Genomic DNA, 24,318 nt, shown 5'->3' with positions numbered 1-24,318 from the left:
AAGAGAGAAAGGTATAGATAGATAGTTATGGAGGAAGAGAGAGTTAGGAATCACATGAAAGAAGAGAGATGGTTAAATTGTCTACATAGTAAGTATGGGTATGCATATTAATCGTTCTAAAAACAATGGGAGAGAGATGACAATCGAAAGAATGCATATATTAGAGAGACACAGAGGCAGAGAGAGAGAGAGAGAGAGAGAAAGAGTTGATAGCTGAATTGACCATAAATATACGGTACCAGAAAGAGAATCGAATCAAAAGTAGTAAGAAGTAAGAAGTAGAGATGGAAAGAAAGCTGACAATCGAAACAAAAAAGAGAAGAGAAAGAAAGAGAGAGATTTACAAAAATTATATATTCCCAGTACCGAAAAGTGTATCAAATTTAAGAAGTAGCTAAAAAGAATAATATTTATGTAGGATTTTACATTTATTGAGTAAATTAAAAGTCAATTTAACGATTTCCTTTTAACTTTAAACTTTAACGAGTTTTACAACAAATGTCTACAAAATTATATTATATTATATTGTATTTTATTATAGAGATTAATTTTAGTTACACTTAGGTTATTTAATTAATTGTACGTGTTCATGATCTTTTCACTTCTTATGATCTCTATTTCACTTCTGTTCTTCTTTATCTTATTCGGTACTTTTACTTAGCGACACTTGATTCTGTTGTACGTCTTAGCTGCTTGACGGCTGCCTCACGACTCTCCTAGTCGACGACTGCATAACGACTCTTCTTCTTCTAAGAACGACTCTTGATCTAGTTCAAAAACTAACGTTTACTCCGATTCCCTGCGGTTCATCTGCCAGGGGTGTTGCAATTTTTACGAATCCCACATTCGGCCCTCCTGACAAGTCCTTCGACCCGAAGGAGTCCCACATTTTCATATACTCCGCTACTGTTGTTGTTCTACGTGGTCCTTCTCCGATTCCTACCTTTTCCACCTCATATCTGCCGTGATCTTTCTTTTTTAGTATCTTATACGGTCCTAAATACTTCCCTTTCAATTTTAAACCTGTGCCATATTGGGTGCGTCTAATAGCTACTAAATCATTAATATTGTATTGAGTTTCTGCCTTCCTCCTCAGATTGTAAGTTCTTTTGTTTTCTTCCTGTAACTTCTGTATATTTTCTCGAGCTCGGTTCCGTACTTCAGATCGCTCATCATTTAACTCATCGATTAAGCTTTGATCCATTAATTTCTTCAATTCGAGATCGTCAGGCAAACGCATCTCCAGGCCTGTTAGGATTCTAAAAGGAGACACTTTAGTGCTTCTTGGTGCCGTGTTATTAATTACTTGCTGGACTCTCGCGAGATGCTTGTACCAACCTCCAGGACAATCGTGACTTAACTTGGAAAGCATTGGTACGATTATCTTATGCATTCTTTCTACCTGACCATTCCCGCGAGGTACACCGGTAGCTATTTGCATGTGTACAATTCTATGCTTTTGACAATAATCTTTAAAGATGTGCGAAGTATACGCCGTTCCTCTATCTGATACTATTCGCTCAGGGTTTCCAAACACAGAAGCTTGCCTTTCTAAACATGAAATAACTTCGTCAACACCTGTACTACGAGTTGGGTATAGCCATACAAACTTTGAAAAAGCATCTACCACGACCAGAATGTGGTTATAACGTTTGTTAGTCGACTCCATTGGCCCGACGTGATCAATATGATAAGTACATAACGGTCTATCACCTTTATCAATCGAGTACAAAAACCCCTCTCTCTTTCCACTTTTGGTATTCATTATTATGCATTCTATGCAGTTTTCAACAATGCTGACTATTTTCTCTTTTGATTTCGGAATGAAATAATCTCTTTCAACTAGATCCTGAGTTTTTGCGGCTGAAAAATGTCCCTGCCTATGTGCAATCTGTATGATTTCGACTTCCATCTGTGCCGGAACAACAATTAGTCTACGGTTTGGATCTTTAAACAATATTCCATTTTCTATGTAAAAGTCTTCATACCTTTGTTTTTCCACAATGCTTCTTATAATCTTAGTCCACTCATCTCTTAGTTGTGCTTCTTTTAACCGATGCAGTAAACTATCACTTAGCATGTAACATGATACACGACTCAGCGCATCAACATGACGCATTTTTGATCCAGAACGATGCTCAATTTTATAATCAAAATCTTGTAAGTACATTGCCCACCTAGCTACTCGCAAAGGAACATCTTTCTTTTTCATGGTCATTGTAAATGCATTACAATCGGTTACAATCTTGAACTTAATGCCTAGCACATACACACGCCACTTCCTCAGAGCACACATGACGGCTAAAACTTCTAGTTCGTAAGAGTCATACTTTTCTTCGGCTTCACTAGTCTTCTGACTCATGTATTGGACGGGATGAAACAAACAATCTTCGGGGTCTCTTTGTAATAATACTCCCCCATACCCATACTTGCTTGCGTCTGTATGAATCTCAGTTTCAAACTTCGGATTGTACAATTTCAACACTGGCCCATTTGACAACGCTGCTTTTAACTGTTCAAATGCAATATGCTCTAATTCCTCAAATTTAAAGGCTACATCCTTCCGTAATAGATCAGTTAGCGGCTTCGCTATTACTGCATATCCTTCGACAAATTTTCGAAAATAAGATGTGAGCCCTAGAAATCGCTGGATAGCTTTCCTATTCTGTGGCACTGGAAAATTTGATACAGCTTGTGTCTTCTCCTTACTTGGACTTATTGTACCCTTTTGTATAATATATCCTAAAAAATTTACTCTTTCTTGCAATAGCTGACACTTCGACCAATTTATACGTAAACCACTTTTCTCTGCAACACTCAGTACCTTCTTGAGCTTCATCAGGCCCTCATCAAAATTAGCACTCGGAATGATGACATCATCCATGTAAACGACGGCCTCATTATTCTGGATTAGTTCGCTCATAACTGACATTATGAATCTAGTAAAGACTGCTGGGGAATTCGAAATTCCAAAAGGTACATAAAGAAATTCATACTGCCCCTTCTGAGTTACAAACGAAGTGTACTTCTGCGAACCTGGTTCAACTGGAACATGGAAAAATCCATTAATCAAGTCTAATGTAGTGAATACCGACGCTCCTTGCAACTTATCTATCACCCATTCCATATTCGGCATTGGAAAATTATCTCTAATCACTTTCTCATTCAATTTTCGGTAATCGCAGCATAAGCGCTTTTTACCATTTTTCTTAGCAACTAAGACAATTGGAGAGGCATATTCGGAAACACTAGGCTTAATAATTTTCTCTGCTAACCACTCCTTTATTTGTTTATCGACGATCTCCTGATCGCACTCCGCCATTCGTCTCGGATGTTGATACACCGGCAAATCGTCAGTTAACAAAATTTTCATCTCAATCGGGGAGCTTGGCTTTTTTATCGGATGATAAGAATCTACTATTCGTCTCACGTCTTCTTGTTGTGATTTAGTCAAGTGTGGCAACTCTAAGTCTATTGTCTCACCATCTTGATCCAAACTAAGCATACACATGTTCTTAAACTCACTTAGCGCTGTTGAGCAAGAACTACTTTCAACGGATACTTTAGATTTTAATATGGTTCCACCTTCAGTCACTACTAAATCGACACACTTTAGAATTGTTCGGCCAAGAATGGCCTCGAAAACGATATCCTTGTCTGGTACCACATGAAATTCGATATTTATCTTTATATCGTCTATTTTTACTTCTACTACGCAGCTTCCAAATGTCAAAATCTGACCATCACCTATACCATTCAAAGATTTACCAGGGCCAGACAATTCTCTTATTCCTAACTTCTGATATACGCGCTTTTGCATAAGACACAGATCAGCTCCAGTATCGACTAAGCCTTGCCAAATCACTGCACCACAAACTATATTCTTCAGTTCTAATCCAGAAGGCGTGAATGTACTCGACATCGTTTCGATTGAATTGCTTTCATTAACGAGATTTGCTGATTTCTTTGGTTCATTTACAATTTCACCTTTGCATTGTGCTGCACGGTGTCCTGGCTTACCGCATTTAAAACAGCAGAACTCTTTCTTAAGACAATCTTTCAGGGTATGCGAGTCAGCTCCGCATTTAAAACATTTTACAGCTTTTTTTTCTGGAAAATCTCTTTTGACTGCCTTATTTCTTGCTATGAACGTATTAGGCGTTGAATTACAGAACTTCTGATAACTCTCTATCTGTACTTTTAACTGTTTAATTGATCGAGCTTGGTACAAAAGTGTCTTATTTATCCGAGAATCTGGTATCCCTTCAACAAAATACTCGATCAAACTCTCCTCATCTAAATCAATATTCTTTGCTATTTCCATCAAGGCATACAAATATTCTTGAAGTGTCTCACCTTTCTTCACCTGTCTCTTTCTCAACCTTCTGTGGATTTCTGCCGATGTGACTTTTACTTCGAATTCACGGATCAAGGCTGTTTTCAATTTTTCCCAGTTATTTATACCCTTCTGACTGCGGATAAACAACTTAGCAGCACCATCAAGTAATTGTTTTGCATACACGAACAACTGTAATTCTGACCACTGAACTGTAACTGCACATTCTTCGACTTCAGAGACCCACTGTTCTACATCCATTGAGCTTGAGCCATCAAACTTATTTACACTATCTTCGACATCTTTAAGTGTAAACCACGATCTGCTTTGCTCAATATTACGCGACAACGGAACTATATTTACTGCTTCATCATCTGAGTCCTCTTCCTCTATTCCCAGACCATAATGTTCTAATAGCCTGTTCTGCAATTCTACTTTGCGTCCAGCCGTGCTCAATTGCAATTCTTCTAATTTACTTCTCAATTGGCCAACAACAAGCCCTAAAATCTCGCTTCGTTCCATTTTGCCGCTATTTATCAGTTTACTTAAACTATAAATTTCGACTTCTAGCTTTTCGTTATTTAAATTGTTCAGCAGCCCAATCAGCTGTGAATTTGCATATAATCGATTATGTTGTGTTAGGTGACGCTAGAATAATAATCGATTCTGTTATGTTAAGTGACGCTTCTAACTTTTCTCGCTTACAATTACTCGTTGCTATGGCCTTAGAGCTTCTACTTCTGCTACACAATTTATTGATACATACAAACTTTTTGTCATGCAACCACTTAAAAGTTCGTTATGCACCAATTCTTCTTCTTCTCTCACTGCTCGATCACAGCTCATCCAGCTTCTATGACCCTGTGTACGATTCCCTCGACGCACTTCGTCTAGCGCACAGACACCTGACATGCGCTCTTGATCAACTGCGTCCAGTTTTTCTATCCACCTGATAGTTCGCCTGTGATTCCAACGATGAATCTCAGTTCCACCTTCTGTGTTGGTCTTAGCGCACAGCCACCTGACTTGCGCTCTTGATCAACTGCGTCCAGTTTTTCTATCCACCTGATAGTTCGCCTGTGATTCCAACGATGGATCTCAGTTCCACCTTCTGTGTTGATCTTAGCGCACAGCCACCTGACTTGCGCTCTTGATCAACTGCGTCCAGTTTTTCTATCCACCTGATAGTCTGCCTGTGATTCCAACGATGAATCTCAGTTCCACCTTCTGTGTTGATCTTAGCGCACAGCCACCTGACTTGCGCTCTTGATCAACTGCGTCCCACGACGAATCTCACTAGCAACTTTGATAAATTAACCGTGACGCATAGCTACCTAGCTTACGTTCTCGATTAACTTCGTCTCTTTACGCACCAGCTCATCCGCCTGCGTATCAGCAAAATTTTCATCCACCGACTTCTTCGATGTCTCTGCTCGCACTTTTGTCTTTGTCTTTTACTCTTTCTGCTTGCGCGCGTCGCTTTCCCAGAAAAGTGAATTTCATCAGAATTTGCAATCGTCACTGAGCGTCTCTTTTTGTCTCGCTCGCACCTTCGCAATAATTGTTCATTTCTCACTTTTCAGCAGCTTTGTCTTTCGTGATTTAATTAATTAAATTGTTTAAAGTGTAACTTGGACCAATCCCGGTTGAGCTCCCAATTTGTAGGATTTTACATTTATTGAGTAAATTAAAAGTCAATTTAACGATTTCCTTTTAACTTTAAACTTTAACGAGTTTTACAACAAATGTCTACAAAATTATATTATATTATATTGTATTTTATTATAGAGATTAATTTTAGTTACACTTAGGTTATTTAATTAATTGTACGTGTTCATGATCTTTTCACTTCTTATGATCTCTATTTCACTTCTGTTCTTCTTTATCTTATTCGGTACTTTTACTTAGCGACACTTGATTCTGTTGTACGTCTTAGCTGCTTGACGGCTGCCTCACGACTCTCCTAGTCGACGACTGCATAACGACTCTTCTTCTTCTAAGAACGACTCTTGATCTAGTTCAAAAACTAACGTTTACTCCGATTCCCTGCGGTTCATCTGCCAGGGGTGTTGCAATTTTTACGAATCCCACATTTATAAATCATATTTTAAATTAATTGAAGTGTCAAGATTTTTGTGATTAAATCTTAGTTGCTGTTGCACATGGCAAAAGTGATTGCAAGGCGTTTGTGCACGATTGGCATTTGATTTGGTATGAATTCAATTTAACTAATGCTTTTTGCCGGCTTACTTGTTTTTAACAAGTTCTCTTTTGCCTCTGGGCACTCTGCCATTTATTTATTTTGATTCGCAATTGAATTTCAATCTAAAATATTTATATAAAAATATTTGTCGCACACTCGCCTTTGACAGCTCGAATGGCAAATGTACTTTCAACTTTTAGTTGGCGTATCATTTCTTTGCTCTGCTTAAGAGAATTCAATTTAAGTTTCTTTAGCTTGCTCTGTGCTGATGACTTATGGCCGCATGTCGCTTAGATGGAAACCACTTTGTTGTAGCAACATCAGGCAGCAGCAGCAGCAGCCGCAGCCGCAGCCGCAGCCGCAGCAGCACGCGCATCTGACGGATTGCCAAACATGAAGCGCATCTACAGTCGACACATGTTTTGCAAATAATTGAGATTTCTGGCCCAGTGGTATTTCATTTGCTGCGTTCCTCTTCGTTTTTTTTTTTGAGAATATTTTTAACTTGGATTTCATTTGCAGTAGTGACACCACCGAGAGCGCTTCATTTGGGCATGGTGCCAGCAGCCGCCATAAAGTCACATCAAATGCTCATCGTGGTGTGCCCTTCTCATATATTATATTGTAAATATATATGTATATATTTATACCTCCATTATATGCGGCTAAGTATCTGCTTGTTTAGCAGCTCGTCTCAGCTTATGGGCTGCGTGTCATTTGCATTGTTTAACACAATCTATTTTGGGTGGGCCATTCGCAGTGATCTGCCGATAGTATCGGACTATGACAGCCAAGTGTCAACGGTCTGTTAGGGCCAGTGGTAATTGCTATGCAAAATCATCAAATATGCAAAACTTGTGCCAAACAGACGCACAGATTTGGCTAAGCATGTACAAGATAAATACTTTCTAGCATTTAAGATACCCGAGGGCCGTTAAGTACGCAGTTTATTGTTTATTTTCCTATTGTTGTTGTTGTTGTTGTTGTTGCTTGAAGTGCTTAGCTCTTAAGCAGACAATGAACTAACACTGCTTTTGCCGGTCGGCCACATGTGAGCAGCGACAAAGCATATATATGATATGATGACATCAGTTGATCAGTTGATGTTAACTTTGGACATACTACTGTACATACATACATAAAAGTTGAAGTCAACGTTCAGTTGAGAGCGCTCTTTGTGTGCTGTGCCGTTGTCCACGGTGCCGTGCACTGTGGAACGATTCTTTGATTGGCTGGAGCAAATACCTGGCTAAACAGACTTGTAGATATTTCAGTTTTAATATATCAAAGTATTTCAGTAACTCCATTTTGTGTAATACTCAATTTTTTAGGTAAATTCTTAAGTAAGTTTCTCTACTGCATTTGAATTGGGTTTTATCTAGGGTCTGCTGCTACGCGGGCCACTGTTCGGCCAGTGTCATAAATTGTTATCAATTTCAACTAATAAACTGCACTTAATTTGTGTTCTGGTTTTTGTTGTTGTTGTTGTTTCTGTCAAGGGTGCCTCGCTCATTAGGCGGCGCGAATGGACGTGGCTGCCGTTAAAATCAATAATAATTTACACAGATTTTTAACATGCCATATAACGATTTTAGATAACCAACGCAGCGGACAGTGAGAGAGTGCTTGTGTGTGTGTGAGGGTGTGTGTGCTGTGGCGTGTGAGTGGGCTTTTTAAAGCTTTTGTGTGCGCTTGGCTTTTTGTTTGTCGGCCCACAATAGGTAAATAACAACAAAGTTATAACAAATTAGATAAGCGGTTTATTAGCGACGATACCGTCATAGCAACAACAACAACAGCAACAACAACAACGATAGTGTGTTGCATAGTGGACGATTATTTGCCACGCTACACGCAATTTACACCCACGCACACACACACACACGCACGCTATCAATGTTTGAATTGTATATTTGTGTTAAAGTTAGTTCATATGCAGATACGATTTTCGCAGATTTTCAAATGGGAGGGAGAGAGAGGCAGTACGAGAGAGCGAGAGGCTATAATGCTTTTTGATTGCAAAGTAAAATGCATACATTGTTTGTTTTTTTTAATTAACTTGTGATTCAGATGTTGAGAATGCCTTTAGGCGGATTTTCCATGTTGCAGAAATAATGGAAATATTTGTGTTTCTTTTAAGCCTGCATAAGCTAATTTTTTTTTACAAATTCGTTTCACTTGATTACATTTAAACATGGTGCACTCTAAATTTTTCTACCAGTTCAAGTTTTTATTTGCTGATTGGAGTTTGGCAATTAAAACATATTTTATATTTTACAGGTTTTATTTATTTGTTGCTTTAGTATTCCTTTTCTCGATTTGTTTTGCATAAAATCTAAATCAATTATTTATATGAGCGCATGTATTTTACTCAAATATTTATTTACTAACTACTCTTATTCGTTAAACTGTTGATTTCCGCTTGTTTTGCTGCTGCTTTTGCTTGCATAAAAATTTCCAATTGGAAACTTTTGTTTATTCTCACGTCCAGACAAATAAAAAAAAGAAAAAAAAAAAAAAAAAAGAAATCCAAAACAAAATCAAATAGAAATAAATACGAGCAAATAAACAAGAGCAGCTCAACTCACATGGATGGCAGCAGCTATAACAACGGAAAGTTACAGCATTAGAATAGAATTTATATACATATAAAAATATATAGCTATATAAGTCGGTTAATCCATGCATAAGTGAAGTTCAACAAAATATATTTTTCATTTTTCGTTTTCCTCTCCTTTTTTTTTGTTTCTCGTTTTAGGTAAGTTTATGTTCGTTATTGGTGCAAAAAAGTTCCATAGCATGAACCAAGCTGTAAGTGTTAATTTTCAAATAAATTATTGATTTTGTATAGTGCTAAGTAGTTTTTAAGAGCAACCTCTTGAAGTCTATGTGTGAACCATTTGAACTTCAATTGAACAGCAGACGAAAAAAAAAAAAGAAAACACTTTGAAAACATTTCAGAAAAAGAAGGAATGAAAACTTGGAATGCTAAACATTTGAAGAGTATACATGAAATTCAGTTTGTTGTCAAATTCTGTATCGAGTCGTTGGTGCAGCAGCAACATGTTTTTGTTGCTGTTGCTGCTACTCAAATATCCTGCATATTTCTCAATTCATTTGGCTTTTGCGAGTATTTGATGATCTCTCATAGACACTTTGAATACGTCGGTGTGTTTGAATTTATTTTATTTGGTTTGATTTGATTTTCTGCAGCAATTGAATTGCAAATATTTGTGTGCTACGATTTCGCAGCATACTAAAGATACATCAAATGAATGCCAATTGTATTCTATTAGTTTGCAAATGAACAGTGAGCAAAGTTTCAATTTGTGTCCATTACGAATACGACGCGTGTTCATTAAACCGCCCACGCAACTAACACGGCCATAAAACAGGCATTAAATGTATCTCTTAGATACACTTTGTGTGTGTGTGTGTGTGTGTGTGTGTGTGTATTTGTGTTTGTGTGCATTTCCGCCAAAAAGAGCAACAGCTAGAACCAATCTTTCGCTTTGACTGTCTGTGGCTTTTCGACTCAGCCATGGCCAATTTGGCCATCTTGAAGCTAAAAATAATATTTACGATTTCATTTCATCGTTTCATGTAAGTTTCTTCCTGTTCGTGTCTTCTAGTTGTTGTATCTGGATAGCAAAGCTGCTAATTAGGCGGCTTTGTTGGAACCGACACGACAAGACGCTGTTTCTTGTTGGTCATAAGTCAATAGTTGGCGACGTTTTAATGGGCTCTCGCCTTGTCTATCTGGGCGCGCTAATGAAAAATTATGAATTTATGCTACGCGTGCTCGGCCTTTGGCTTTGGCTTTGCCGTAGCTTCTGCATTTGCATATAATTCATATTTACGACGCCACTTGGCCAGAATTTACAAATTAATGTGGCAGCTTTCCGTCAGCAGCGCCCACTTAATGCCAGCGGCATTTGTGCACTTGCCACTTTTACGATCCGGCTTCATGTCTAATGCAACTTTTATTAGTTGTTGTGTGTGTTTGTAAACTAAATGGCTAATGTTTTATTAATTGAATTGTTACATAGACGAAATGTGTGTGTGCCGGACCAGACCAAATGGAGAGGGAAAGGATGTGGTTAGAACTCATGCGCATGTACATGTTGATATTTAAAACACAAATTTTTGCTAAATAAATAATGTTGGGGTGAATCTAACACTGAATTTTCGACTAAATATTAATTCAGAATTGCAATCAGTTGATTTACTAATTATCGTTATTGAGTTTGTTAGACATTAAATATGCAAGGCCAGTGAAATGCTCTTTCACTAATCGATCCAGATTAAATTGAGGGAAAACCTTTATTTATTTTGTATATATACTTTTGTATGTTTTGTTTATGAAAGTCAGGGAGTAAAGGTTTTGTGAAAACGTATGGGACAGGCAGAAGATGGCATGGCTTTCTCAGCAGGGGCTGAGTTTATCTAGCTATATCTGTCCTTTCTACCATATAAGCGCTATTATCTTTTAATACACAAAAGCTAAAGATTTGAAATTTGTAGTACAGTTTTTTACACCCTCCGCTGTACGAGTTAATCATATATTTTTTCAATGTAATGCAAATGTACAATAATTACTTGGCTTGTATGCACTAGACAAAAAGTTTACTATTTCATTGTTTTCTTGCATTTACCTAGCAAACACATACGCATCAATATCATTATTCTACTTTGTAAAATGTATTATGAAAGTCTATCCTGGATAGAGTTGAGTCCCACTTTAAAAATAGTATTATAAAAGTCTATCTAGAATTGGGTTGAGTCGAGTAAACATAGCGCCTCACTTTGAATATGGAGTACAATGATTGGAATATCAGCTCTTTGAAGCAGTCTACGTTTTTTAAATTGCTAAAAACTAATGTATGTTTATATATAATGTATTATTGTTTGACAGACTTTCAGCAATTAAGCCTATACATTTCAAAGTGATAAAAATGTTTTCACTTGTTTCCTTATATAATACTTAATACCATCTCGAATTAGCTACTTAGCTGACAAAGCAAATGCATTAAATAACCAATTCGATTGATAAGACTACAAATGCTATGACACTGTTGAATCTTGCCCCATCTGTTCTTATGTGTGTTAAACACGACTGATGCAATATCTCTTAGAGCTCTACCAATAAAAGATGCTTTTTATGTGTTCCTATTAAATACGTGTGAATTAATTTATATTTTTAAAAATAACCGGAAACATAGCCAAGGAATTTTACGCATATAAACAATGCAGAGAAATATCGTTGTTTCGCTTGCTGTTTGATATCGAGCAGCGATTTGTGAATGGCCCACAATAATTTGCCACATTAAAGCGCCCAGATATAGCTTAATCCCGTCCAAGATTTATGCGACAACTATATAAATTGCATATATGTCTAATGGATATATATGTGTATGTGTATATGTATATGTGTTGGTTTTCATATTTAATAAGAGGGCGCCGTGCGCTATTTGTGAACTGTTAAAAGCCGACAGAACGAACAGCGCATCTCTCTCTCTCTCTCTTTCTCGCTTTCTATCTCTATGTCTGTCTTGTCTTTCATTATTTTCTTTTACTCAAAAAAAAAAAAAAAAAAAAAAAAAAAAAACACACACACAGACAAAGCAGCGGCGGCACTTCGTTTATTTTATTGATATAGTAGAGCAAAATAAATGTTATTTGTAGATTCGGTATATTTTATTTGTACACTTGACCACTTGGCGCTCATAAAAAATGGGATTTTAATATTTTATGCACAGACAATATAACATTCTCACAGCGAGGCATTTTTTCATATACATATGTACATATATTTGCGTGGGTCGTTGGAGCGTGGCCAAGTTATGCACTTTTTTTCGGGCGCCCCGAAAATAAACCGCGACGTAAAAGTTTTCAACAATAAAAATAAACGGAACAAAACAAACGTGAAAAAAGAAATAACATTGGTGTGTCGCAAAATGTCTATTCCCTCGGAGATAAATTAATAATATATATAATATTTAATGAAAGTGCAAATAAATCAAATCTCCGACCAACTAGTTGAAAGAAAAACTAAATTTAGTTAAAGCAACATAGTATTTGAAAGATTAATTGCCTTGATTTAATATATATATTATACATAGTGTTATTTATTTTGTTTTGTTTCTAAAGAGAACATTGACAAGCCTATAATGTGTTACAAACGTGTTGACCAACTTATAATACCCAATGCAAGAGCATTACATACAATTGTATATACGTATGTATATTTAGTAGGTATATCATAAAATATGGCCTGTGAAACTTAAGAGCGACGTCATGCTAAATTGCGAGCATCTATGCGTATAAGTTGTAGACAAACACATATACATACATATATCTGTATGTGTGTATGCATATATGCATATTAGTGTAAATATATATATATATATATATATATATATGTGTGTTTATATAGATAAAGTGTAAAACACTTAATTAATTTACGCTGATTATTGATGCGCTCGATGTGATCTATTAAATCGCGTAGAGCGATAGTTGTTAATGTTGCGGCTCACCTGTGGGCGTCGCGCGATTTAATATATATTTATTTATATATATATCGCTATTTAAAATAGACGCAATGAAAAATTGTATATATAGATAGATGTGTGCTTGGCACGTTGTGGCTATCAATTAGACGGGGCTAGACTAAATCAATTGCGGCAATTGCGGCAATCAATTAGCGTATCGATTTGTGTAAAGCGAAGATAACATTCTCAGCAGCCAAATGTGATGCTCTTCAATTTTGGTGTGCTGCCTTTTAGCTAATGAATTTTGCGGGGGTATATGTACGAACGGTAAAGTTTGCCCAAGCATAATGAGCTATTATGATGCCTGGTGTTGCATAAAATCAGCCTGCATCCACATGCCACAGAATATGGTATTAAGCAATGTCCATTTCGCATTTCCAAAGCTCACGTGCCACAGAGTCTCTATAAATATTTCTATATAGGTATTGCATATATGTAGGTGTGTGTGTGTGTGCTGGTGTATGTGTATGTATGTGTGCGTGTCTGTCTGTAGGTGTGTGTAGCGAACCACATTAAAGACATACCTACATGCCAGGGCACATTTACCTGGCTTTTAACAGTTCTTAGTGTGCACTCTCATGCCTGTGTGTATGTGTGCATGTGTGTGTGTATGTGTGCAAGAGCAATTTGTATGCAACGCTGCTAGCTGGCTGCTGGCAGCACGCTGAACGATTGCGCCTCAAGTGCACTGAGGTTGCGACGTGAACATGGCTCCGGCTCCTGCTCCGGCTCCTGCTCCAGCTTTAGCTCCGGCTTGGGCTCCCGCCAGGGACAGCTGCTTAGCGTTGTGTTAACCTTGTTAAAGAGCTGCCCTTCACCAGCACCGCCTTTCCATCGCCAGCTGGCAACGACCTAAACGACCTGGGCGACCTGTGCTTGCATTTCAGTTCAACCGGAACTAATGGCAACTCACTTCGATACCTCATAGTTGCTTTTTGTAGCGCTTTTATTGCATTTCGATGCCATAATTAACAAATATTGAACATAATGTTGCGAATTGCAGTTGTAAATTCATGAAAACGGATTCATGAGCTGACAGATGCGATTATAGATAAGAGATATAGATCCTGCGAGGGAGGCAGATTTTCAACTATTCATTATATATACTTAAAACATATTCGCACATAATTTAGTTAGCGCTAAACATTATGAAAATCTCCCAGGCACTTATTAACTCAAAGTATTTAAACTTGTTTCTGTTTCGTCGCTCACTCCACTGAGCCAAAGTATCAACGAGAACTAAAACACTGTTGCATTTTTCATTTGATTACCCATGGCCGTGGTAAAATATGCTGTATGCGCAGGAAATTCGCTTAAGTGTACAACAAAATGTAAAAATTAAAAATTAATGATCCGCTTCCGACACACATACCAAACCGCAGAGCACTAACTCTCGAAGCTTCTGACTTTGTTAAACCAAAGAGAAGAGAAAACTGTAAAATCCCCAAAAACCTAGTTGCAAAACAAAAAATATGTTATATATATGTATGTATGTATGTATGTATGTATGTATGTATGTATGTATGTATGTATAAAGGAAAACTAAGCACTTTGTAACTTGACTCAACTTTGGTGAGGCATTGGGAACACGTGAAAATATTTGGACTCAACTGCAGCTGAGCGAAATGTATTTAGCAGCAGTACGTGCGGCTACTCTACTAACCTCTGCTCCTTGGCAGGAATCGTAATTTGCAGTTATCATTTATTTAGGCATCCATTAACGCGCACATATTGATGACCAGCAGCTGGAGACCAAACACTGCCTGGGGAGTGAATAAAGAGTGAGAGAGAGAGAGAGGAAGAGAGAGAGAGAGAGAGGGCGACACTGAGAGAGAGTGAGGTAGGGGCTGCGTGCAATTGCTACTTGCCACTCAGCTATGCTGCTAGCTAGCAATTACTTTTGAGTTAGTTGGCTTAATAGAAATTCAACGAGCGTATTTTGTTTGTCTTGTAGTCAGTCATCCTGCGCCCAGGTGTTTCCCAGGGCGCACTTTGATTTTCATAGGTAAATGTTGGAGCAACTTTTCCTGGCCTGGCTTTGCCTCGCCTGGCCTGGCCTAACGAACTTGTCCCGCGGCGAGCGCTCGTTTATGCGCGTTTTGTTTGCCCAACGCAAACCTCCATCCAGCCCCTGATAGGTAGCTGTGTCGTGCTATGCCATATTACTGCTGCCTGCTGCAAATCGATTATGAATTATTTGACTTGAAGAAATGACTTATGAGACTTCTTCCTGCAGGACAAAAGCGTAACGCACAATGGCCACTTGACGTCTCCTTAGCATTTTATCATTGTTGTACACGAGTGGGTGGTTGTGGTTAGCTGGTTGAGTGCCTGCTTGCTTCATGCAAAAAAAAAAAAAAAAAGTAGATATTCTGTAAAGAGAGATAAATGAGTTCAAAGAGCTGTTTATACAAATAAAAATGCAATACCACGTTTTGAGATGCCTATTGTTGGGTATTTTAAGCTAAAAGTTTTATAAATATCTATTTAAAATATTTAAAAAAAATGAGACTATTTAATATTTAATTTGTATTAATATTATTTTTATTTAATTTTTTTATTTCATAAAATCAAGTCTTTTAATGTATTTTATAGGGTATTCTCACAGTTTTTATTAAAAAACTTAAACGATTTTATGTATGCCTTCTCTTTTGCTTTATTGTTTGCCCTTTAACACTAATAAATTAACAAAACATTGCTCTCATGATGTTGAAAATTGATTTAAATATTGTTGCTGTGATTTATGGTTTCGTTCTTTTAATATATTTTTAATTTGAATTCTATGCAATGCGCATAAATTATATATGGTTGGCACACTAACATACAAACACAGACGCACATACACTCACCCACACACAGCTCTTTTAATTTGATGCTCGTATATTCATGTTATTAATTGATATATTTTCTCTTGATTTTTCTTTCAGGTAAGTTTGCACTACGACGAGAAGGAAAACGTAAGTCGAACCACCGCATAATACCAGCTACTACATAGTATCTATTTATTTATTTAGCCACTGAATGGCTGTTGGGTGGTGTTTATTTGACTGCTGCTTTTAAATAATTAATGTCTTGGTAATCGATTTTCATATTAATTAAGATTTATTTGATTCGCATAACAGAGCGAGAGGGCCACTAATTGGGAATATAAGCAAAAAGGCTGTTAATTTATTTTCCCAGTTGCGCATTTTTATAGTGCAATTATCACGCCCGTTGAGTGGGTCAATGGCAATGTCCAACGAAGCTCTCTAACCATTGCGCATAGGCATAGGGCCAGATAAAAATCTTATAAATTAGTTAAAGAACCCAGAGCAGCCCAGTTAGCCCCAATCTCCAAAACAGCTATTTAGACAGTTGATTAATCGGCCAACGTATTAGGTTTTCGTAATTTGTGGTTTGGGCTGCCTTTTGTTTGTGCCACCACCTCTGTATGAATGCGTGTATGAATGTGTGTGTGTGCGTGTTTGCGTGTGCGTTTGTATGGAACATATGTGTCGTAGACTGTTGCTGGGCAACCACTAAGCCAATTAAGTTATCGGTTTTTCGTCCTTTACTCAAAATGTCATCAATGGACCAACAATTGGAAATTGATAGCCAGCAAATTTGCCATCTCCTTTTCTATGAGTAAAGTGGCCATTGAATTGACTATGTATATCTCATTATTGCCTATAGATAGATATGTATATATATTTCGATATATATGTGTGTGTGTGTGTGTCCACCACTACTCAAGTGGCACTTGTGGCAATTACTGCCAAGTAGACGCGACTAATTTGTGCACCTTGGCTTTTTAACGCGTGCGGACTTCAAAGCATTTCATGCTGACTTAAATCAGACGTGTCAGATCCTACAATTGCAGACATTGCTCTGCTCTGCTCTGTTCAGTTCAGTCAGCTCTCTCTAGGCGGCCGCCCACTCTACTCTATGCTCTCTACTCTATGCTCTCTACTCTGCTCTGCTTTCTACTCTCTACTCTCTACTTATACATAAATCTTTCTGTGGCCTCTCTGAATGCATTTTCAAGTCAATCCACGCAAGGCTTTTCAAGTGTGGGTAATTTATTATTGCAGTGCATTTGGCGCGGTGCAATCGTAAAATTATTGATGCTATAATGCTTTAAGCATTTCTTGTTTATCTCAAGCAAGAACGCCTCAGGTCAACAAAGAGTTGTTGAGCTTACAGTCTTATAGGTTAAATAAACAAGTCCCGAAATTTTACAATTTTTTATTTCCGTTCTACTCAGATGTATATAAAGTTATATTTTATATTTTTATGCGACTCTTTAGAAAATTCCAAATAAATTCTAAGTAGCAATATGTATAATTTTGTGTACCATAATAAAATATAAAGTTATAAAAACATCACATAAAAAATGATATACAACTATTGATACTATAAAACATTCATCAGGCATTTTTTGTTTATTAGGCTAAATAAATAAATAAAAATATGCTCAAATGATTTACCATAATTTTTAATGTAAAAAGAAAAAAAATATTTCAAAAATGATATTTTATTAACTTGCGACACTTTTAATTAAAATTGTATTAAGAATTTAAAAAATTGTATATATATTTTATTCATACCAGACAAATTAAAAGTCTAAAAAAATAAATACTTTATTCCTACTTCAGTAAAAAAAAGGATTACAATTTCGTTTTTATTTTATTTATATAAAAAAAAAAAAAATAAATAAAAATCGAAAAAAATATATATATTTTATTTATATTATTGTCCATTATAAACATTTGACAATAGCACAAACAATCGACAATTGCTATAAAACTTGTATTTAGAATTGCATTTGGCATTCGAATTGCTTGTCAAACCCTCGTCACCTGCTGCCCATTACGTATATATTTGTTGGCTACTTAAGATGCTATTGCCCAGTGTCATCTCTTGGCATCTCTATCACACCTCGGCTGGGCTGCGGCGCGCTATCCCGTCACAAGATTTTTTCTTTACTCAATTATGAAAAGAAATTATTAAGTGCTAGCTGCGCTAAATTAGTGCGCAATTGAGTGTGGCGGGAGGCGTAGTGAGGCCGGAATACGGTTTGCTGTGGTGTTGGGTGGCGGAGAAGTGTTGTGGGGGAGGAGGGTAGCTGGCAGGAATGAAAACGGCTGCACCTGACTCAGTCGCCTGCCAGCAACTTGTGCATTGCATGCTATGTCTTTTGCGGCCAGTTTTGCCCGCTCACCCGCCTGCCTGGCTGTGGCCTGTTGGCTCATATTTTTGCCTCCCATTTGCTGGGTAGCTTGTGGCACACGTCACCGGCACGGGAACTGGCTATGAAACATGCCTGTGTGTGGTTGTGTGTGAATGTGTGTGTGTGTGTGTGTGTATGGTTGTCTGTGTCTGTATCTGCATGATATAAATGGCGCACATTTTGTGCATTTCATTTGCGTGATTTGCCAGCCAAAATGTGTAGCATTTTCCTCGCTCATATATCGTTGGAGCCGTCTCAGTGAGAATGATGTTACTCCTGATGAGCATGATGATAATGTCGGGCCTGTAAGTGACGACCTGTCTGGCCACTTTTGTGGCATAGGATAGAACACTGAAGGCGAGGCAACAGGTTGCTTTGCTTTACTGGCTACTGCTGCTGCTGCTTGGAAGAGTTTTGTGGCATGTTTCTGTTTCAGTTTGTTTTTCTGTTCATTTTGGCTTTACATTTGAGCAATGCGGTTTTCTTTTTTTTTAGCTGGATAGCTGCCAGATGCTTGTGCTGTAGCATCACCCACCAGCACAGCAACTAGCAGGGGGAGGAGGGCGTGTTATCAGCCAAGCTGCTAATGAGGCATTTACATTGTTATGCAATTTTTGAAACTCTAGCGAATTATTTCTTAATTGGCTGTGACTTTACCATTGTGCTAATTGCAAGCTTTTGCTTTGATCGCACACACAACTTATCCGATCGTCGTCTGCGCAACTCGATCGTCATAGACATATGTGTATTTAAGTTTTACGATTCTTCAGCAATTTGCACACGATAAACAGACTGTGGAAAAAAAAAAAGAAAAACGAAACGCGACGGTTGCCAGAAAGACTTTTGCGAAAGACTTGGGTAAATAAACAAAACAACCGACGCGGCGGCCCAGGCAGGCAAAAAAAAAAAAAAAAAAAAAAAAAAACGAACGACCCACTCACCAGAAGACAGACAGACAACCAGCCAGCCAGCCAGACAGACAGACAACCAGCAATACGGCTGGCCAGGCGATGAGACACCGCCATCTGCGGCACCCGGCGGAGGAGGCAAACGTAGTCTCATCCTCCATAGCGCAAAAATCGGATCAGATGAGACGGCGTCAAGCAATGGGGGACGACAAACGCAAACACTAACTAAATATTTATGCATGAGAATGGAAATTGCTGCAGCGAATGAAATCCAAATTTGATATTCCTTAAAGCTTGAGCGAATGATGTTAGTTTATTTTTTCTTTCTTTCTTCTTCGTGTGCTGTTTTATTATCTGTTATTTTTATGCAGCTAAGATCTTTTGCTTCGTTTGTGATTTAAATGTTTCGAGTGTATACGAAAAGACCGACGAGAGTAGTAGTGGGAGGAGAAATATGTTAGCTGAATTTATTTTGATGGTCGCAATTTAGTTAGGGAAACATTTCTTTTCGAGAACTATTTTTAGTTTTTATATGAAGTGAAATATTTCAGATATAATGGGAAAAGTGAATTAAGCTATTTTGAAAATAGTATTTTCCATTAACATGCTAAAAAAAACCCGGTATTTTAATTTAAAAAATAAGTTTTCATTTTTATCAATTAAAACAGATTACAAAATTAAGTAAATTATTTGGAAAAAACATGAACTGAGATTTCACAGAAAAAATTAAATGATTATTTGAAAATTGTTAATGCTAATAAATAATAATTTTATATTTTATTTAAAAAAATTTTTTTTTTTAAATCAGGCACAATTGTAAATTAAATTTGTGATTTATATTACCTGCTAATTGCTAATTGATTAAATCTAATCACTACTTACTTTGATAGCGATTGACTTTTGCTTTTAAGCACTTCAACTATAAGGCGATTAGTAAGAAGCGTGAATGATTTCTCAATTGCTATAAAGCCCGGAGCAGGCTTGTGATTCGGCTCGACGTTTCTCGTCATTTATTATGCGGCACAGCAGAGCAGATCATTAACACAACGCGAGTGCGTGTGTGGGAGTGTGTTGTGTGAGTGTTTGCAGAGTTAGCAGAAAGAGGAAAAAAAAATAAATAAATAAATAAATAAAATAAATAAATAAAAAAATAAATAATAGTATTGACAACGAGACCTAAACAATTTTATTCTATGTGGCGGATGACACAAAACAAAAAAAAAAACGTGAAGTCAATAATGAATATCAACAAATGAAAACAATCAAAGAAAAACTTAAAACCTTTTGATAATAAAACAAAAAGGTAGCTTTAGGATACGCATGTCAATTCGAAAAGCTCCCGCTGGCAATACAAGCATATATCTACATATACATATATTTATAAGTATGTATATGAGTTGGAATATACCCGATCATAAAGTGCAGTGTGCCTAGGTTTCGTTGGCGGCCATTGTCCAACTGGCACACATTGGAATGAATCATTTGTTATGAAGCCGCCCACGAGCGGATCACAATGTGACGCTTTCAATTATGCGAAAGTCCGACTGATCGCTGTTGCAGCTGTTGCTGTTGTTGTTGTTGTTGTTGCGGTTGCACTTCCATATGAGCCAATTTCCGGCGGATTGCATTTCGAGCGGTTGCCAAGCGTGTGCGTTTTGTTGTGGAGTGTTGCATAGTCTGTAATTAGACAAATGCAGTTAAAGTTGGAGCACAACTTTTGCTCGGGGCGCACATTGTTCCTCATTTTATGAGTGTGAAATTTAATTAATTAAAACTAGACAAGTGCTCGTTGCATATAGACAGCTAGTCAGTGCAGTCAGAAATTTTGCTACCTGACAGCCTGGCTCACCGTGTGTGCTCGTGTGTGTGTGTGCGTGTGTGTTTGCCTGTCTGAGCCAGCCAACATGCGTTATCCAACACTGTGTGAAGCTCGCATTTCCCTGTCACTAGCATGTTGGCTCGCCTGTCAGTTGCTCTGCTGCCTTGTTGCAGCTTTTCATTTAGCGCTGCATTGTCCAGGTTAACTGTGCAGGTTAATAGTGCCGATTGCGTGTAAATGTGTTTGTAGTGAAGTGAGTTTATATTTCTCTCTCTCACTCTGACTCTCTCCTTGTCTATCTGTCTGCTTAATTATGAAGTTTTGTCGCCATTGGCAATGGCGTTGGGCGTCGTAAATCGGATTTAAAAGTTTTAGATTGTTTTCGTGGATTTTATTTTCCGTCTGCGCTTAGCGAGCTAATCATAAAAAAAAAGTTAAAACGATATGCAAAGTTATATATAGTTTTTGCATTTCTAAAAATTGTAGTTTTGTAACAAGTTTAATCATGTTTTTTTTAAAGAACAATAAACTGTTAGATATGCCGACAGTCAAAGCTTAGATATGCATGTTTACTGTTTGTTTATGGAAACATTAACAAATGTTAGTAAATATATAAATTATATGAATTTGTAAGAACGATTTCTATGATTTATTCTATAAACAAAGTTCCTCGATAAATTTCATTAAATAAATGCAATTTAGATTAGTTTTCAAACTGAGCAAAATAAGTTTAGTAATATTTTTTTACTGTGCAGCTGTTTTGCTGGGATAACAGCTAGCTGTGTATATGGCTTCATATTTCATAATGAAATGTGTGCAATTTTGAAAAGCGCTTTTCCGGCTGCTCCCCAGTTGTTAATGAACTCGAGTTGATTGCAGGTTGAAAAGCCAGACAGCTGTACGTGTTCCACTCTGCACAACAAGCGACCTTAACTGTGCTTTAAAAGGCAACCGCCATATTTAACACTAAGCCAGCTAACTAATTGGTCAGCTTTTGTACTCAGCCACATGTGCGTTGATCTGAATGTGTGTGTAGTGTATGTGTGTTTGTGTGTGTGTGTGTAGTGTATGTGTGTGTGAGTTCTCTTAAGCTGGTAGCCTGTCAACGTGCTATCTATAGAGCCATTTATACATCACTTGCATGGGCTTTGCCTTTGGCTTTTTGGGCTATATATATATAGGCTATAGACGTCAGAAGTGCAACAGCTTAAACGCTGACCATTCAACACGTCAACAACTAGGAGCTTAACTTGTTGCACAAAACCAGCCAGCCAGGCAGTTAGCCAAACAGACAGTGTTTCCTGTTAGTCAGCGCCTATGAAGCCTGAGCCTGGTCGTGGAGGTCCTGGCCAAGTTTTTTTTTTTAAGCTGACAGACTATGCTGGGCTCTTGACTTATAAGGATACTGCAAAAAGTAACACTCATAAATTATGTAAAACTTTAAAATGTTATCGTCGCTTTTGTGGTTGGGCCGTCGTTACGTCTCGGGTCGAACACGTTTTCTGTCAATTTAATTCCTAATTAGTCACGGCCACTTAAAGGGCTCCCGTCATCGTCAGTCCGCTGGGAAGCTGAGCGCCTTTCTTTAATTGAAATTGGCAGCTGCTTACGTTGGCCCGGCCATTTGCACGTGATTTCATTGCTAATTATTGCCATCCACTGTTCCCTGTTGTATGCTGCAAGCATCTGGTAATATTGCTATGACGAAAGCCAGTTTCCATTGTTGGACTGAGTAAGAGCTGAGAGTGATTTTCAACCTACCTCACATACTATGTATGCCATTGTAATGGCTATTAATAGATTAATGCTAATCAGACATCAAACATTGGCCATAGAGAATTCTTCAATAAGCTGCTGCTGCTGCTGCTGACTCGGTCTGGCCTGGCGATTGACTTCCAACATGTATGTGCTCTGTGCATGACTGGTGCAAGTTGATGCAGCTGCCAGCTGCCAGCTGCAAAGCTAATGAGCCATGTTTAGTTGTGATTAATTGCAGCGAAACACCTAACTGCAAGGCCGACAGCAATGACAAGTGTTTGGCATTTGTCGATTGTTGGTTTGCCAAGCGCTGAGCACATAAAAAACAAACAGAATATAAAATTGCCCGAAAACGATTTCTAGTAAAAAACTAAACTACACTTAAATGTATTGTGAGCACTTTATAAATGATAGCCAGAGGTTCCATATAATTTTTTGCTTTTTGTTGCCTTTGTCTTTTATTCTTTTTTTTTTTTTTTTTTTTTTGGGAGAAAAACCATAAAAATGGCAACAAGTGTGTCCCAAGTTTCGTTTCCTCTCTATGGACAGAAGCATTAAAAGTTTTGCGGCCCCTTCACATGTTTTACGATTGTGTGCGACGCGAGGCTGGAGGCCATTTTATGAGAAATCGAGAAAAGTCAGTGGGCCACGTAGCTGAACATGAATACACTGTCTAAGATCTAGTAAATTCTTAGCATTAGCTGTCAAGTTCTATATTCATTTAAATTATAATTATATATAAAATAATTTTTAATTTCCATGGAACTCGCTTAAGGCATGTTTATGATTTTTTCTTCTCTTAATTTATTTCTAAAAAATTCTTTGAAATTAAACGAGTGTTTTCCTTTAATTTAGATTTTTTATTAGATTCTTCAAATTGTTTATTTTCAATTCATATATAGCATATACATATTTATTAATGCCATATATTTTTAATTGCACCATATAAATTCCAACTTATATATCAATCCGTATCAAGACTTTTATGTAGGCATCTTCCACATATTTTGCATTCCAATTACTGTATCTACTATTAAATAATAAACCATCTAGTATATATGTAATGGCATTTTAATAGTTCAACATGTCACACACAAACGGTTCCTATGATCGGCAGTAATTGTTAGTCAAGCGTCATGGGAAAGTTGTGCTAATCTATTGTAGAGTATGTCACATAACACGCCACAAAGCTTTATAGTTTTATTATATAATTTCATTCAATGTTGTTACGTTGTGGTTACGTCTTGTTGTTGGCTTTTGCTGTTGTTGTTGGCAGTTGTAGCACGTTGTAACTGTGCCGGCCGGCAGCCGGTTAGGTTGTCTGACAAGTTTTTCCACTTGCCCCGTTGTTGCTGCTGTGTGATGAGCTCATCGACGGGGCAACCACATGGTCTGCGATCAGCTGTGCCAGAGGCAACAGGCAACAGGCAACAGGCACAACAAGGCAAGACGAACATCGCACAAGATCTTTTAGTGCAATTGCTGTGTGCTCTGTGCGCTGACTTTCAACTTGAACCCATCAGTGGGAAACGTG

General features: G+C 37.5%; 1 protein-coding gene across 20 annotated transcripts in view; it reads left to right on the top strand.

Moving 5' to 3' along the window:
* Positions 1 to 24,318, top strand: part of heph (polypyrimidine tract-binding protein 1 heph) — a 186,691-nt gene that overhangs the window by 14,896 nt on the left and 147,477 nt on the right. For 10 of the 20 annotated variants that reach the window (XM_089462131.1, XM_089462130.1, XM_089462129.1 and 7 more), the window contains 2 exons: positions 9,298 to 9,350; positions 16,018 to 16,047. The exons of 6 other annotated variants lie outside the window; for them this stretch is intronic. In XM_089462131.1, coding sequence (XP_089318257.1) covers positions 9,306 to 9,350; positions 16,018 to 16,047 — 75 coding nt within the window. In that variant the 5' untranslated portion in view covers positions 9,298 to 9,305. Of the gene's footprint in view, positions 1 to 9,297; positions 9,351 to 16,017; positions 16,048 to 24,318 lie in introns of those variants that run through there. 4 more of the 20 variants (XM_089462135.1, XM_089462134.1, XM_089462138.1 and 1 more) reach the window with 1 other exon arrangement.

This window comes from Drosophila arizonae, chromosome 2 (genome assembly GCF_054131065.1).
Source record: "Drosophila arizonae isolate 15081-1271.41 chromosome 2, UAZ_ARI_1.0, whole genome shotgun sequence".
Classification (NCBI taxonomy): Eukaryota; Metazoa; Arthropoda; class Insecta; order Diptera; family Drosophilidae; genus Drosophila; species Drosophila arizonae.
The sequence above is the reverse complement of the archived record's forward strand: the minus strand, read 5'-3'. Positions and strand labels throughout refer to the sequence as shown.